General features: G+C 51.5%; 1 protein-coding gene across 2 annotated transcripts in view; it reads right to left on the minus strand.

The window, feature by feature from the left end:
- The window catches only part of TCN2 (transcobalamin 2), a 28,504-nt gene extending 13,325 nt beyond the window's left edge, over window positions 1-15,179 (minus strand). The window contains exons 1-2 of one of the 2 annotated variants that reach the window (XM_054006493.1): window positions 15,070-15,179; window positions 12,578-12,646 (exon numbers count right to left, since the gene is read on the minus strand). In XM_054006493.1, coding sequence (XP_053862468.1) covers window positions 12,578-12,644 — 67 coding nt within the window. In that variant the 5' untranslated portion in view covers window positions 12,645-12,646; window positions 15,070-15,179. Of the gene's footprint in view, window positions 1-12,577; window positions 12,812-15,069 lie in introns of both variants that reach the window. The other variant, XM_054006492.1, reaches the window with a different exon arrangement.
- Window positions 15,180-15,639: the final 460 nt, after the last annotated feature.

Below are 15,639 nucleotides of genomic sequence, written 5' to 3' on the forward strand. Positions count from 1 at the left end.
TTCCACTGTATTAGGAAGGCATCCGAAAGAGAACCCGGGGAGCGACCTTGGAGAGAGTAGAACACCTGGCATTTCCGATTGTCGCGAGAGGTGAATAGATCTATCAGGGGAAAGCCCCACCTCCGGAAGACAGAATGGATAACATCCGGGCGAACTGACCACTCGTGAGCCAGGAATGATCTGCTGAAGCGGTCCGCTAAGGTGTTCTGGACTCTGGGGAGAAACGACGCCACCAGATGGATCAAGTGGGCTATGCAGAATTCCCACAGACGAGTGGCCTCCTGACAGAGAGGGGGCGACTGGGCTCCCCCTTGCTTGTTGATATAAAACATGGCCGTTGTGTTGTCTGTGAGGATTGCAACGCAACGGCCTTGAATGTGCTGTTGGAACTCTTGACATGCCAGGCGCACTGCTCTGAGTTCCTGTACGTTGATGTCTAGGGATAATTCTCCTGTCGACCATAGTCCCTGTGTACGGAGATTCCCGAGGTGGGCCCCCCATCCCAGGGATGACGCATCTGTGACCAGGGAGACGGAGGGCTGTGGGGCATGAAATGGCACCCCTTCACACACTACCTTGGAGTCCAACCACCAGTCTAGAGAGGCTAATATTCCTGGCGGAATGGTAACCACTGTGTGCAAACTGTCCCGACTTGGTCAGTAAACTGTTGATAGCCAGGCTTGCAGCGGACATAGTTGTAGCCTGGCGTGCCTGGTCACATACATGCAAGATGCCATGTGTCCCAGGAGGCATAGGCATGTTTTCACCGTTGAGGTCAGGAAGGTTTGCAGGCGGCGGTCGACGTTCGCTATGGACTGGAAGCGCGTGTCCGGGCTAGGCCAGAGTCTAAGATTGCTCCTATGAATTCTATTCTCTAGGTTGGTACCAGAGTAGATTTCGCGACGTTGAGCAGTAGGCCTAGTCGATTGAACATGGTCATGTTGGTCTGAACATGAGACTCTGGAGCGACCTCAAATAAGCCAGTCGTTGAGATACGGGAACACTTGAATCTGTTGTCGACGAAGGGAAGCAGCTACAATTGCCATGCACTTTGTAAACACCCTGGGGGCCATGAAAAGGCCGAAAGGGAGGACGGTGAATTGGAAGTGCTGTTGGTTGACCACAAAGCGGAGGAAACGCCTGTATGTGTGTGTGTGTGGGGAAATCGCTATGTGGAAGTACGCGTCCTTCATGTCGAGGGTGATCCAGTCTCCAGGATTCAGGGAAGGAATAATGGTCCCCAGGGAAACCATGCGGATCTTCAACTTTACCATGAATTTGTTGAGTACGCGCAGGTCCAGAATGGGCCGTAGCCCCCGTTTTGCCTTGGGGATTAGGAAGTAACAGGAGTAAAACCCCCTGCCCCGCAGTTCTCTTGGAACCTCTTCTATCGCTCCGATAGCCAGGAGCGACTGCACCTCCTGTAGAAGGAGTTGCTCGTGAGAGGGGTCCCTGAAGAGGGACGAGGAGGGAGGGTGGGAAGGCGGGGGACAAAACAAATTGGAGTCGGTATCCACTTTCTACCATGCATAGGACCTAGCGGTCTGATGTTATGTGGGACCATGCAGGGAGGAAATAGGAGAGGCGGTTGGTGAAGGGTGGAAAAGGATCCTGTAAGGAGACTGGTGCTCCGCCCTCGGGCACACCTTCAAAAATTTTGCTTGGGACCCGCCGATGGTTTGGGGGGGCCCTGATTCTGGCCCATCTGAGGGCCAGATTGTCTCCTCCTACTACCCTGGCCACGTCTTCTCGAGAAGTCCTGCCTTGGCCGAGGGGAAGGGTAGAATCTCTGGGGCTGCGGCCTGAAGGGCCTTCTCTGCGTTACCGGCGTATGCATGCCCAGTGAATGCATGATGGCCTGGTTGTCCTTCAAACTCTGCAGCCTTGAGTCTGTCTTTTCAGAGAACAGACCCTGTTGCAACTCTGGTGGTAATCCAGAGACCTGCAGCCATGAGATAAGGCGCATGGCTATGCCCGAGGCCAGGGTCCTAGCCGCCGAGTCCGCTGCGTCCAGAGAGGCTTGTAGGGAGGTTCTGGCCACCTTCTTGCCCTCCTCTACTAGAGCTCCAAATTCTTCTCTGGACTCCTGTGGGACCAACTCTTTGAATTTGGACATAGATACCCACAAATTATAGTCATAACGGCTCAGGAGTGCCTGTTGGTTAGCCACCCTGAGCTGTAAGCCTCCCGCTGAGTACACCTTGCGCCCAAACAAGTCTAGGCGCCTAGTGTCCTTTGACTTAGGCACACGGGCCTGCTGGCCGTGGCATTCCTTTTTGTTGACCGAAGCCATGACAAGGGAGCACGGTTGGGGGTGTGTGTAAAGGAACCCGTATTCCTGAGAGGGAACAAAGTACTTCCTTTCCACGCCCTTGGCCGTCAGTGGAATAGAGGATGGCGACTGCCAGATTGTCCTGGCAGTGGCCTGTATAGTCTGTATGACGGGGAGGGCCACTCGGGACGGTGTCTCCGCCGACAGAATGTCCACCACCGGGTCCTCTACCTCCACCACTTCCTCCACTTGGAGGTTCATATTGCACGCCACTCTGCGGAGCAGTTCCTGGTGGGCGCGGAGGTCCATAGGGGGAGGACCCGTAACTGTAGTGCCCGCCACCGCCTTGGCCGGCGAGGACAAGGAAGATACCCCCGGGGCTAAAGGACCCTGGCTGAGGCCCTCCTGTGGAGGGTCTTGCTGTTCAAGGTCCGTCATGTTAGCAGAGTGGGCCTGCAATGGCACTGGAGCAGTTGCCTCAGCATCCCCCCGGGGGGGGGGGCGAGATACCGTGGCCTCTGGTACTCGTGGCTCCGAAGGGGTGGAATGAGAGGCCCTCGAAAGAGTCCCTTGGGCTTGATGGTATGCCCAAGGGGTCCAAAAAGACCACTGTGGGGGTTCCTGGCCTGGGTCCTGGACTTCTTCCAGCCACGGCCTGCATCGCCCTCGCCCTGGTCCTGGGCATGGAATGCCCTCCCCCAGCCACCATGATGACGCAGAAACGGAGCGGGACGGCCAACGCGGTGCCATACGGGACGGTGCCGAGTCCCTTGGTGCCGCGCGGTGCCGAGGACCGGTGGCGTGATGCAGAGCTGTACCGAGATGGTGAACGGTGCCTTCGGTCATAGCGGTACCGAAAGCCTGATCTAGATCTCGATGGAGACCTCCGACGAGATCGGCCCTGAGATCGGCGCCGAGAGTTCAGTCGGTACCGGCCGTACGACGATTCAGACCTCCGTGAGCCTGAGTAGCGGCGCGAGTGCGACAGGCGTCGAGAACGAGATCGCTGCCGGGACTGCGAGTGGTGCCGAGGCGGGTGCCGGGACCACGATCGGGATCGGGACCGGTACTGTCCTGCTTCACTGGGTGACGGAGGTCGCATCAGGGACGGCTTCCCTTTTGACCGGAGTGTCCGCACCGGCGGCTGCTGAAGAACCGGCTCCGTGAGCGCGATCAAATCCTGCACTGTTGAGAAGGTCTCTGGTGTAGAAGGCAGTCCCAGCTCAACCATGGTGCGCCCCGGGGAGCTCACAAGCACCGGACTCGACGGCCCTTGCGGTGCTGGAGTTGACGGTGCAGGAGCTGCTACTTGTCCTATGCGCTCCAGCAATGGACGCGGCTCTGGCTGCGGTGCGGGAGGTGCCGGCGGTTGGTGAGCCGACAAGCTGGAAGCGGCCGGCACTTGTTTGGGATGCTTATTCCTTTGACTCGGAGACAGGGACTGGCGCCGTGGTGGTGGAGGTGCTGTGGAGGTCTGGCGCGTGTCTTTTGATGAGTCTGAACATGGTGCCAGACCAGTCGGTGCCGCAGGGGCACTCCGCACCGACGATGACGGTGCCGGGTCCTGCAAAGTGGAAGGGACTGAGCTAAGTGCTGCCTCCATGAGAATCTGCTTCAATCTAAAGTCCCACTCCTTTCTGGTCCTTGGCTTGAAGGCTTTGCAAATGCGGCACTTGTCCGCTTGGTGGAATTCCCCCAGACACCTTAGGCAGGAGTCATGGGGGTCTCCCGTCGGCATCGGCCTCAGGCAAGCCGAGCAGGGTGTGAAACCCGGAGACCCTGGCATGGGCCTAGGCATCGGGCGGGGGGAAAGACCCCACTCCCTTTCAGAAAGAAACTAATCTAATCTAACTACACTAACTACTACAACTGTAAACAACTATTAACAACTACTTATCACTGATGAGAAATATTAACACAAATGAAAGACAAATGCTAGGGAGGGTGGAGAACAGCTAGCTGCGCTCCACAGTTCCAACAACCATCACGGGTGGTAAGAAGGAACTGAGGGGGCGCTGGGTCGGCAGGGGCATATATCCGGCGCCATAAGCGCGCTACTCCATGGGGCGCCTCAGCCGATCCACCGAGTGTTGCTAGGGTAAAAATCTTCCGACGATCGTTCACGTGGTGCGCACACACCTAATTGGAATCAATATGAGAAGCACTCGAAGAAGAAACAGCAAGTCCGTAACACTCAGAGTATCATCCGTAAATCTCAAATTGCTTCACAAAGTGAAGTTCCCCTTTAGGAAACTGAGGCACAGAGAAGGGGAAATGACTTGTCTGAAGTCCCGCAACAAATCATGCAGAGCCAGGAAGAGAACTGAGGTCTCCCAGCAAGGAGACCAGTACCTGTCCGGTGCTTCCCATATATCATGATTAATAAAAGCAGCCTTATAGGAGATGAAATGTTGCTATATTTTCCATTAGCTGCAATTTGGATAATGTGACACAAGTCCAGAAAGGATTAAGCAGCTCACAGGTTAAATTATCCTAATTTTTAACCTTTAGAGACATGTTTAAAAAGTATGTAAATTGTAATTAGGGCCATTTCATGTTAAATAGACTAGAGCTTTGAAAAGCAAATCTGTATGGTTAGAGAATTAGAATTAGAATACTAATTGTGTTTACTTATATCTTGTTAGATGTTAACCATGTAAACAGATGGCTCAGGTTGGGGGCAGGAGGGATAGCTCAGTGGTTTAAGCATTGGCCTGCTAAACTCAGGGTTGAGAGTTCAGTCCATTTAGGGATCTGGGGCAAAAATCTGTCTGGGGATTAGCCCCCCTTTGAGCAGGGGGTTGGACTAGATGACCTCCTGAGGTCCCTTCTAATCCTGATATTCTATGATTCCATAATCTATTGATTCAGAGATCAAAAGGGAATATTAGCATTTAGATGAAACCTATATTTCTCTTTAAAGTTTGTAGTAAACAGTCTATGAGCTGCTTAATGGATAATTACCTTATGCTGATGAACACAACTAGTTACCTGTGTATACATAGGAAATAGGTAATTCTATTTCTAAGCAACTATTCTTCACCCAAGGAATATCTGCTGTCAAGAGGCTATCATAACCTGCCAGTGGTCTATAAAAGAATGCTTGGACCCTGATCCTGTTACCTCAGATCTACTTAAGTTTCATCAGGGGAAGTTTGAGTCCCAAGACTGTGGTTTCCAGTTCCATTCTGGATTGCCCTGATGTTGGATATTGGACATTGGACTATAACCTGATGAACTGATTCTGGAACAAACTCTTTGCAACTCAAAAGCTCACCATCTCTACTATAAAACTGACCTAAGAACTTCATTCATATCTGTATGTGTAATGATCTTTTAACCTATACTCTCTCTCTCTCTCTCTCTTCTTTTTTAATAAATTTTAGTTTAGCTAAGAAGAATTGGCTGTAAGCAGGTATTTGGGTAAGATCTGAAATATTCATTTACCTGGGGGTGTAATATGTCTGGTATTGAACTAGACTCAGCATTAGAAATTTTCCACGACACCAAATGGAATTTGCATGGAAACTGGATGGTGCAGAGGGTTGAGAATGAATAGGCTGATGAATTGTCCACATCTAGGTCACTGGTCCAAATTCATCCCAGGTCAGTAATCACTGATGGCTGCTGCTGCTGCTAGGAAATGAGTTAAGGAGGCTTAGATCGGCCCTTAGGGGGTGGGTGGCTAGGTCTTGGCTGATGTTATCTGACTCCCTGTCAGTACAGAGGCCAAGGTGATGAAAAGCAAGTCTTTTCCTCCCTCTCAGAACTGGCCTGCTGGGTGAAGGATGAGTCTGATGGGTGGGATGGCACAGGGAAGCTTGCCCATGCCGAACTGGTTCTGTGGAGGGGGAGAGGTCTCCAGCATAGCAGAATTCATCAGTCTAGTTTTGCAGCATTTGTGGAAGTGGCACTCCATCCTGCGGCTGCCAGTTCCCATGCACAGCCTGCTCTTCATCCACTCTTCCCCTCCCATTGCTGCACGGTCATGTTATGGCACTATTGTGGGGAAGGAAAGAGGAGGGGGGACATCTGCAGAGGGGAACCATCTCCTTGGTCCCTGCTGTAAGCAGTCAAAGACATTTCTAGCTTCATCCCAACCCAGAGGCAGGCTTGATTACAGCAGAGAGGTACAAAAGACCAGGGAGTGAAAGAGCCAGGAGCCAACAATTCTCGGTGTTGGAGACTGTTATAATAAGCCATAAATCCAATGTCTCTGTTCAATCCATGATATTTAGACCATATCTACACTAGCAAGCTTACAGCGGCACACCTCTACGGATGCAGCAGCGCTGCTGTAAGATTGCTCATGTAGCCACTCTATGCTGATGGGAGAGAACGCTGCTGCTGACATTACAAAACTACCTAAACGAGTGGTGGTAGCAGGGCCGTCCTTAGGATTTATGGGGCCCTATGCAGTATTATTAAGCTGGTGCCCCTATGCCTGACAGCAGCCCAGGCTCGCAGCCTGGCAGGGGGAGGGATGAGGAAGCAGAGGATATCGAGCCGCCTGGCCCACCTCACGGCGGCAGAGTCACAGTTCCCCGCAGAGACCCCCGTACCCTCTCCCTCACACAGAATGTGCAGAGCCAGCGCATTAGGCTCTGTGAATACGGCCCCTGCCTAAGGACACTGCAGCGCGCGCTGGGTGTGTGGGAGCCCACCCGCTCTTACCTGCTGTCATGGGCGGTGGGTGAAGCTGCCACTTGAGGAGACTAGCTCCCCAGCCCACCTCTTCTGCCTGTGACCCTGTCCATACTCCACTCCTGCTCCGCCTCAGGCCCTGCCCCACTCTGCCCAGGCCCTGCCCTCTCCCCACTGTCTCCCTCCTCTCTTCACTCCCCCTCCCCCTTCTCTGCTCACTCCCTTCCAGCCAAATCCCTGAACCCAAATGAAGCAAATGACATTGAAAAAACACTCTTCTGCAATTTCTTTCTAAAGAAATGGAGCGTGTTTTCTACTGCATGCCAGATGGTGAAGACTGGACATGCAGAAGATACCTAATTAAAAACACTAAACTTGGGAATAAAAAATGTCAGCCACGGGTTTTTTGATATACTCTGAAGTTTGTCAAAGATTTATTTGCAAAAACTTTGTAGTAAGGGCAAGTCAGCTGTCCTGCTGAATACAACATTAAATATTATGGAATATATGATGCACTCTTCTCTGTTTGACATTTTCTTAATCAGTATTTCTAAGCTGATTTTATATTTTAAATGTACTCCTAAGCCTTCATAAAGTAATCATTCCAAATTACTACAAATTTAACTCACTGAAACAAAGACATTATTTTAAATTAATCAGTCACAGAGGTTTAGTGTGTTCATAACAATGTTCATTGCTTTTAGAAAAAGGGAACACTAATTTACTTTGTGTGATCTCCATAACAATAGACGTGTTTATGAAATTTCACCCCTGATGGCGTGGCTGATATGATTGATATGATGTGACACCATCATAGGACCTAATCACATCAGCCACGCCATCAGGGGCTCATTCACCTGCACATCTACCAGTGTGATATATGCCATCATGTGCCAGCAATGCCCCTCTGCCATGTACATAGGCAAAACCGGACAGTCTCTATGCAAAAGAATAAATGGACACAAATCTGACATCAGGAATCATAACATTCAAAAACCAGTAGGAAAACACTTCAACCTCTCTGGTCACTCAGTAATAGACTTAAAGGTGGCAATTTTGCAACAGAAAAGCTTCAAAAACAGACTCCAACGAGAAACTGCTGAACTGGAATTAATTTGCAAACTAGATACCATTAACTTGGGCTTGAATAGAGACTGGGAGTGGCTGGGTCATTACACAAATTGAATCTATTTCCCCATGTTAAGAATCCTCACACCTTCTTGTCAACTGTCTGAAATGGGCTATTTTGATTATCACTACAAAACATTTTTTTCTCCTGCTGATAATAGCTCATTTAATTAATTAGCCTCTTAGAGTTGGTATGGCAACTTCCACCTTTTCATGTTCTCTGGATCTATATACACCTCTACCTCGATATAACACTGTCCTCGGGAGCCAAAAAATCTTACCGCATTATAGATGAAACCGCGTTATATCGAACTTGCTTTGATCCACAGGAGTGCGCAGCCCCCCCCCCTCCCCCGGAGCACTGCTTTACCGCGTTATATCCGAATTCGTGTTATATCAGGGTAGAGGTGTATAATTTCTTACTATATGTTCCATTCACTTTTTGAAGTGGGCTGTGGCCCACGAAAGCTTATGCTCAAATAAATGTGTTAGTCTCTAAGGTGCCACAAGTACTCCTGCTCTTTTTGCGGATACAGACTAACACGGCTGCTACTCTGAAACCTTTCACTTTTAAGTTACTAGATCCCCTCCGGAGGAAGACTCACCAGGCTGCAGCAGCTAGCTGTGGGAGCCTGCCTGTGGGATCCTGCAGGAAGGGTGAGAACAGGGAGAGGAAGAGGTGGAAGGGTGGACGCTAAGACCCAGTGGTGCCCCAAATTTTTGGGTGCCCTATGCAGCCTGCATATGCTTAAGGATGGCCCTGGGTGGTAGCTGTGTCAGCAGGAGAAACCCTCCTGTCAGCATAGCGCTGCCTACACCAGGAGTTAGGTTGGTGCACCTGTGTTGCTCAGGGTGTGGATTTTCAGTTATACCAACACTCGTTTGCAGCATAGACCAGGGCTAAGCTTTCATGTAAATGTAACCCAGGCTCAAACAATGGGGCGCTCTGTAGTGGCTGAACCACAGAGAGATTTAAGAGTCTGCGACAGCATTCCTACTCAGAGATCTGGATTTAGCTCAGGCAAGAGGCAGTTATGCCTCTAGCTCTAGAGGGTGCTGGTTCAGTCCCTGTTAACACTAAGTCACTAAGGGTTGGGTTTTTTACATAAAAATATTAAGAGCATAGTCCTTAGGCTGGAATCTAACATTCTGGGTTCAAACTTTTCAGATTCAGAATTGTGCCCTTACCTTAAATTTGAGTCCAAACTCATGGATGGCCTGGAACGGACGGAGCACAGATGCCTGATGCTTTATACAGTCTATGTAAAATCTTATTTAGTAAGCCAGGCTCACTAACAGCCTCACTAACACCTCCTGCAGGTGCTGGAGGCTAACATGAGAGGGAAGGAAACAATGGCTTACCGACAGGGCAACTGGATCCAAATTGGTTGCCCCCTGTGGTCTGGGTTGGGAAGGTCAGTTGCTTTGGTTTCAGCAGGGCTGGAAGGTGCTTTGGGGGGAGAACAAGAAGATATGATCCCTAATAAAGGAAGGCAGCGGCACCAGCTCTGGCTGCACACGGGGCTTTCCTGGGAGACACAGCTGAGATGGACAACTTTGTGGTGGCTGAATCTGATAAACGCTTTCTGTGCTATTTCACATTCTTCAGGGGTCTCCAGCAAAGTCTTGGAACTAAAGCTTTGGGCCTGCTTGACACAGATTCCTGCAATATCCATCTAGGGGAGCCTTATTTCTCTAGTGCCTCTCTCCAGTAGCTGGAGTCTTATTTTACACAGCCTGATTTGAGCCTTGGAAAGCGGGAAGCAGGGTTCCTCCCAGAGAGACTCTGACCTTGGGGCAGCAGGGAGAGAAACCGTCAGTCATGGCCCATGTACAATTAAAAGAATAACTGAAGAGCTGAATGCACCCAAGGAATGTGCCTGCTACGTGACCTCACGGGTATGAAACTAGCATGATACTAATCTAGAGGACTGTTTGACTGAGGGGACCGGGAAGGAGATATGGAGTCTTTTGACTCTAAGCCACCCGTTGGAATCTGGTCCCAAGTGAGCAATGACAAAGTTGGTTCCATCTGGCTGGTGGTCTGCGTGAAATATATTGGGAGTCTTGGACAACTCTGTAGGGGACAAGTGTCCTCACCACTAGGGGGGCATCATAACTGGCACTACTAGGCACCGTGGCTGGCACTCTCAGCTGAGGGGCCAAGGATCAAGAAGACATGGACATAGGTGCCAACTTTCTCCCCGACTCCACCCCATTCCCGCCCCTGGCCCTGCCCCCATTCCAACTCCATTCCAACCCCATCCCCAAAGTCCCTGCCCTAACTCCGCCCCCTCCTTGCCCCTATTGGATCCCTTCCCCAAATCCCCGCCCTGCTCTTCCCCCAGCGTGCCGCATTCCCCCTTCTCCCCCCTCCCTCCCTGCCCCACGAATCAGCTGTGTTGCGGTGCAAGTGCTGGATGGGAGGAGAAGCAGGAAGTGGCGGCAGGCTCGTGGAGGAGGAGGCGAGCTGGAGCAGGGGGGCGGGGCGGGGCCACGGGGAGCTGCCGGTGGGTGCAGAGCACCCACCAATTTTTTTCCGTGGGTGCTTCAGCCCCGGAGCACCCACGGAGTCGGCGCCTATGGACATGGAGACCAAAGGTGAAACCCTGGCCCCTGTTCAGTAATAAAACCCACAATGACTTCAGTGGGGCCAGGCTTTCACCCTACATTCCACTAGAGGAAGGAGGTCCCTCCAGGTCAGGATTTATGCACTGGGAAGGGGGAGATATCCATCGCCGCTGCCCATGCTGCGTCTGCTCTGGGCACAGATAGGCTCCAGGAACCTCAGAGCATTAAATTAACTTTAAAAAACATAGGGTGTGGGGAAGGAGGAGAGGGACATAAAGCAGTGCACTGGTCTCTCCCAATTCAACAGAAGCTGTTTGCTCACACCAAGGGCAGAGCTCGCTCCCACATGTGGCCTAACGTTAGCAATAAAATGCCTTGCATTCCAGTGAAAAAAGGAATGCAACACTAAGGGCTTGGCTACACTTGCGAGTTACAGCGCAATAAAGGAGCCCCAGGCGCACTAGCTCACTACCTATCCACACTGGCAAGGCACATAGAGCACTCTGACTCCGTGGCTACAGCGCTGCTGGTACTCCACCTCAGCGAGAGGAATAACGTTTGCTGCGCCTTAGCTACAACGCCCAGGCGTCAGTGTGAACGAGGTGTTGCATTACTGCGCTCTGATCGGCCTCTGGAAATGTCCCATAATCCCCTTAAATCAAGTGGCCACTCTTGTCATTGTTCTGAACTCTGTAGGAATGCGGAAATGCCCTTTCAAAGCTCCGTTTCTGACAGCCGACATGCAAGCCATTACTGTGGAATGCTGTGTGTGAGAGAGAGGGGCGGGGGGAGGGGGAGGTCTGCTGCTGTCTGAATTTACAAGACAGCATGCTGACATGCTCTCAGCCCCCCAAAACCCCACTCTCTCTCCCCCCACATATACACAACACACTCCCTGTCACACTCCATCCCTCCCCCCATTTGAAAAGCACTTTGCAGCCACTTGCATGCTGGGATAGTTGCCCATAATGCACCACTCCCAATGCCGCCGCAAGTGTTGCAAATGTGGCCACGCCAGTATGCTTGAAGGTGTCAGTGTGGACAGATTGCAGCGCTTTCCCTACTGCGCTCCATGAAGGCTGGTTTAACTCAAAGCGCTCTACATCTGCAAGTGTAGCCATGCCCTGAGCTTATCGTCTGCACTTTTTTTTATCCAGGGCCGTACACAGTGCCCATTGCCATGGTATCTGAGGACCTTTCACCTCCTACAGCTCAGAGGAAAACCATCATCACTCCAGGAAATGGGGAGGAAATAAAAACCAAGTGAGCCAGACACAAGCACCAAAGAGAAACTACTTGGAAGAGAAGCTGAATCAAGTGTATGCATTACTCCCCCAGTGACTGCAGACATGCGGGAATCTAGGGCTGCTCATGGGCAGATCTGGGCTCTGTCAGGGAGTTCAAGCTCGTTCTTAGCCAAGAGAAAAATGCCTAGCATTTATACAATGCTTTCCATCATGAAGAATCCCAAATCATGCCACCCACTAGTGAAAAACAGCCACCTCTGGAGAGGAAGACAGCATCTGTTTCCTAGCATACAGCAAAGCTACACAACAGTTTAAAGCAGGGAGTGATGAATCCTGGCATAAAACCACAAGGGGATTTGGTCAGGACGATATCAGGGCTCACACCCTTGATCTCAACAAAACCGCCTGGACTCTTTAATGCTCAAGAACAGTCAGGAGCTCTGTTATGTCTTGTGACATATGTTCAGCAGCACAAGGACTTCCTAGCATTGCTTCAGTACTGACTTACAGGGAAGAGCACCCCCTACTGCAGCACCAATACTGAGCTGTGGTTTATTTTTAATGGGAAGAAGAGAGGTGCTTCCATCTACCCTGGTCGGGGTCTGCATGTGTTAATCGATGCATGCATGGAGCGGAAGTGGGGAGAAGCAGCGAGTTGCCTTTAAAAGTCTCTCATGGTACAGGAAGAATGTGTGTAGAAAGCTTCTGTACTCACCACAGAGCTGGACTGGGAGGGCCAAGACATGGAGGACGAGAAGGAGCTGCAACATCCTGGGCTCCATATCTGCAGTAGGAGGGAAGGCAGTGGGGAGAGGTGATCAGAGCCCTGGCAGGGAGACCACACACTGATCTGCAGAGCCTGGCGGCTGCAGTGCTGAGCCAATTCCTTTGAAGTCACTGATTAAACCAGGGAAGTGTCGCAACAGGATCCTCTGCTCGGGTTCAGGGGCTAAGTCAGCAGAAAGAGAAAGGACTTTGGCTGAGTGTGAAATGAAGAGAAACCCAGAGAGCCAAAGCTGCAAGGAGCTAGGAGCAGAGATAAGGCGGCGCAACTGCTTTTCTTTCCTGCTTCTTTTTGCGCTCTCCTGGTCATCCGCCCTAAGGGGCAGTCTCCTGTCCTCATACAGATAGTATGTTGGACATCTTAACCAGGCGGGCTGGGGCTTTCAGCCCCTTCTCCTGGGCAAACAACAGCAGAACAACGCAGGGTCGGACAGCCCTGACAAGCAAGTCAGTTTCAAACTGGTGTAACTTCACTAACTTCACGGGAGCTACGCCTGATTTACACAAGTGTGAGGGGAGAGTCCGGCCTACTGAATGCCTGTGAACTGCTAGAGAAGCTCTTGGTGCTGGGTATGAGGGACGTGGAGCTGGGGAGAGGGAAAGAGCTACTTAAACCATTTCCATGTCCCAGAGCTAGGAAACTACTGCATCCCGAGGATGCCCTCCCCCAGCTCTGAATGGGCTAGGACAGACACCTGGAAGTAGCATCAGGAACTAGCAAAAATGGCTGGATCATTCATGGCCACCAATAGCACTGGGGTTATGCACATGCTAAGGGAATATGTAGAGACAGTGCGCTGAATCCTGGCCTCAGTTATGGGATAGAAGTCCAGGGAGCATCTCCGGGTCAGGTGTAACTGACTGCAGCCTTTGGCTCACTATTTAGTTATTAACCCAATGTGATGAAGTGGGGGATTTTCTTGTTTTTTTCTTGTTTTCGGTGGGGTTTCAATGGTTTGCATGCAGAGGGGGTGGGACTCAGTTTCCCTGGGTGTTATTGGTTTAACGAGTTGAGGGGAGAGGGAGTTTGTTGTTACAGAGGACCGGAGAGGGAACTTGGGACCCCAGCCAATGGCCTGGAGGATGGATACCCCAGCGACTGGTGACCTGAGACCCTGACCTGGAGACCCAGCTCAGGAGTTGCAGCCGGTTCTGGCCAGTGGGAGAACAATGGGCTGCAGAGTGAGGACCCAGTGACCTAACCAGCCGGTTCCAGCCAGAGGACAGAAGTGAGGAGAGGAAGCCCCAGTTTACGACCCTGTTTACCTGGAGAGAAGACAATGGACAGAGGTGGGGCTTGGGGCTGGAGAGGGGGAGCAGCTGGGAAGCAGGGGGGCTCTGGGCTGGAGAGGGGGAGCAGGCAGAGCCCACCTGGATGCAGGGAGACTGGGATGTGCTGGGCTGAGGGAGGCCAGGCCTGAGGCCCTGAGAGTTTCGTGCTGTGTTCAACTCTCAATAAACCCTCCTGTTTTACTCTGGCTGGGAGTCACTCTGGTCTAGAGAACAGGGTTGCATCAACCCCTTTGGGGGGTGGAGGCCCCAGGGGTCCAGAACGAGGGGACTCCCTGAGGGGGCCCACGGTGAGAAAAAGGTGTGCTAAGGCTCCAGGAGGTGGTGGGGCTTAACCCTGAGAGAGAGTGGACCCCCGAGAAGGGCTGTCACACGGATAGGGGCACCCCCCCCATGGACCGCACGGGGCCAAGAGTGGGCACGATCTGTGAGTCCGTGACACCCAATAAACCTGAAGTTCAGCCCCACTGACTGTGGATCTGTAGCGTTAAACCCAATCTCTACCCAGATGCACACCCTCTCTGGCCCTTCTGAACAGTCCCCATTCCTCTCACTGGCCTCAGAGCTCATCAGCTGCTGGCAGCTCCGGCAGGCTGATGGACACAGAAGGCTCCTTTTGCTGTCCTCACATCTAGACCCCTAAATCAAGCAGCAGCACAGATTGTGCAGACACTGCTTGTGACCGGCATGTTCCAGAGCACCAGAGCTATGGAACTGCAAACGCTCATAACAGTCAGGCCAGGCCAGTATTCAGCAAGTGACGAGTAACCAGAAGACATGCTAAATGTGTAACAAAGCATGTGCACTGCAAACACCAGCCCTGAGCAGACAGGTGGTCTTTAGGACCCAGAGAGGGACGGAAATCTGCCTGTCTTGCTCGTAAACAAAACGAGCAGGGGGCCAAAGTTACACCCGATAATCGGATCTCCCCTGAAAATCCTGGGCTGCCTGGAGCTCAGACTAAAGCCCGGAGCTAGTCTGCTAGCCTGAGCGGCTCTAAAACTAGTTGCAATAATACAGCAGTTCCCACTGTGTTTGGGGGTCTTTCTGCCCCTGAATGCTTCAATCTTAGGATTTTGGACAGGGGGGTCCCGAAACTAGCTGTTATAAAAGGAGGCTGGCTGGCGTCCTTACCCTGGTTACTTGCTCTGTTGACTGGCTGCCGCACAGAGAGATCCCGGAGGCAGAACAAAGGCTGGCCAAGGCATTGTTTCTCACTCTTGTTTTTCGGTTGTGGTCATGTGACCTCTCCTCCGCTAGTTCAGCTGCTGAAGTCAGCTGTTTGCTGTATTTGCTTCGGGAAGCACAGAGCGAATACAGCTCAGGGCAACAGGAGTTCTGGAATGGAAAACTGGGGCAAGGACCTAATCAAAGCCCCGAATGGGTCAACGCATTGGGTTTGATTATTAATAAAATCAAAGGAAAAAGATTCAAAATAGCCTGAGTTCTAGTCCTGGGTTTAGATTAAGTCTGTTCCCAGATCATTTAGAACTTCACCTAGAATTTAAAAGAAATAACTCTTCCCCATCAGATCAGACCCGAAATTCAGAGTCAATAGGGCCATAACTGCTAGGGTGACCAGACTGCAAATGTGAAAAATCAGGACAGGGGGTGGGGGGTAATAGAAGCCTATATAAGAAAAAGACCCCAAAATTGGGACTGTCCCTATAAAATTGGGACATTTGGTCACCCTAATAACTGCTC

Source organism: Malaclemys terrapin, chromosome 16 (genome assembly GCF_027887155.1).
Source record: "Malaclemys terrapin pileata isolate rMalTer1 chromosome 16, rMalTer1.hap1, whole genome shotgun sequence".
In the NCBI taxonomy this organism is placed as follows: domain Eukaryota; kingdom Metazoa; phylum Chordata; order Testudines; family Emydidae; genus Malaclemys; species Malaclemys terrapin.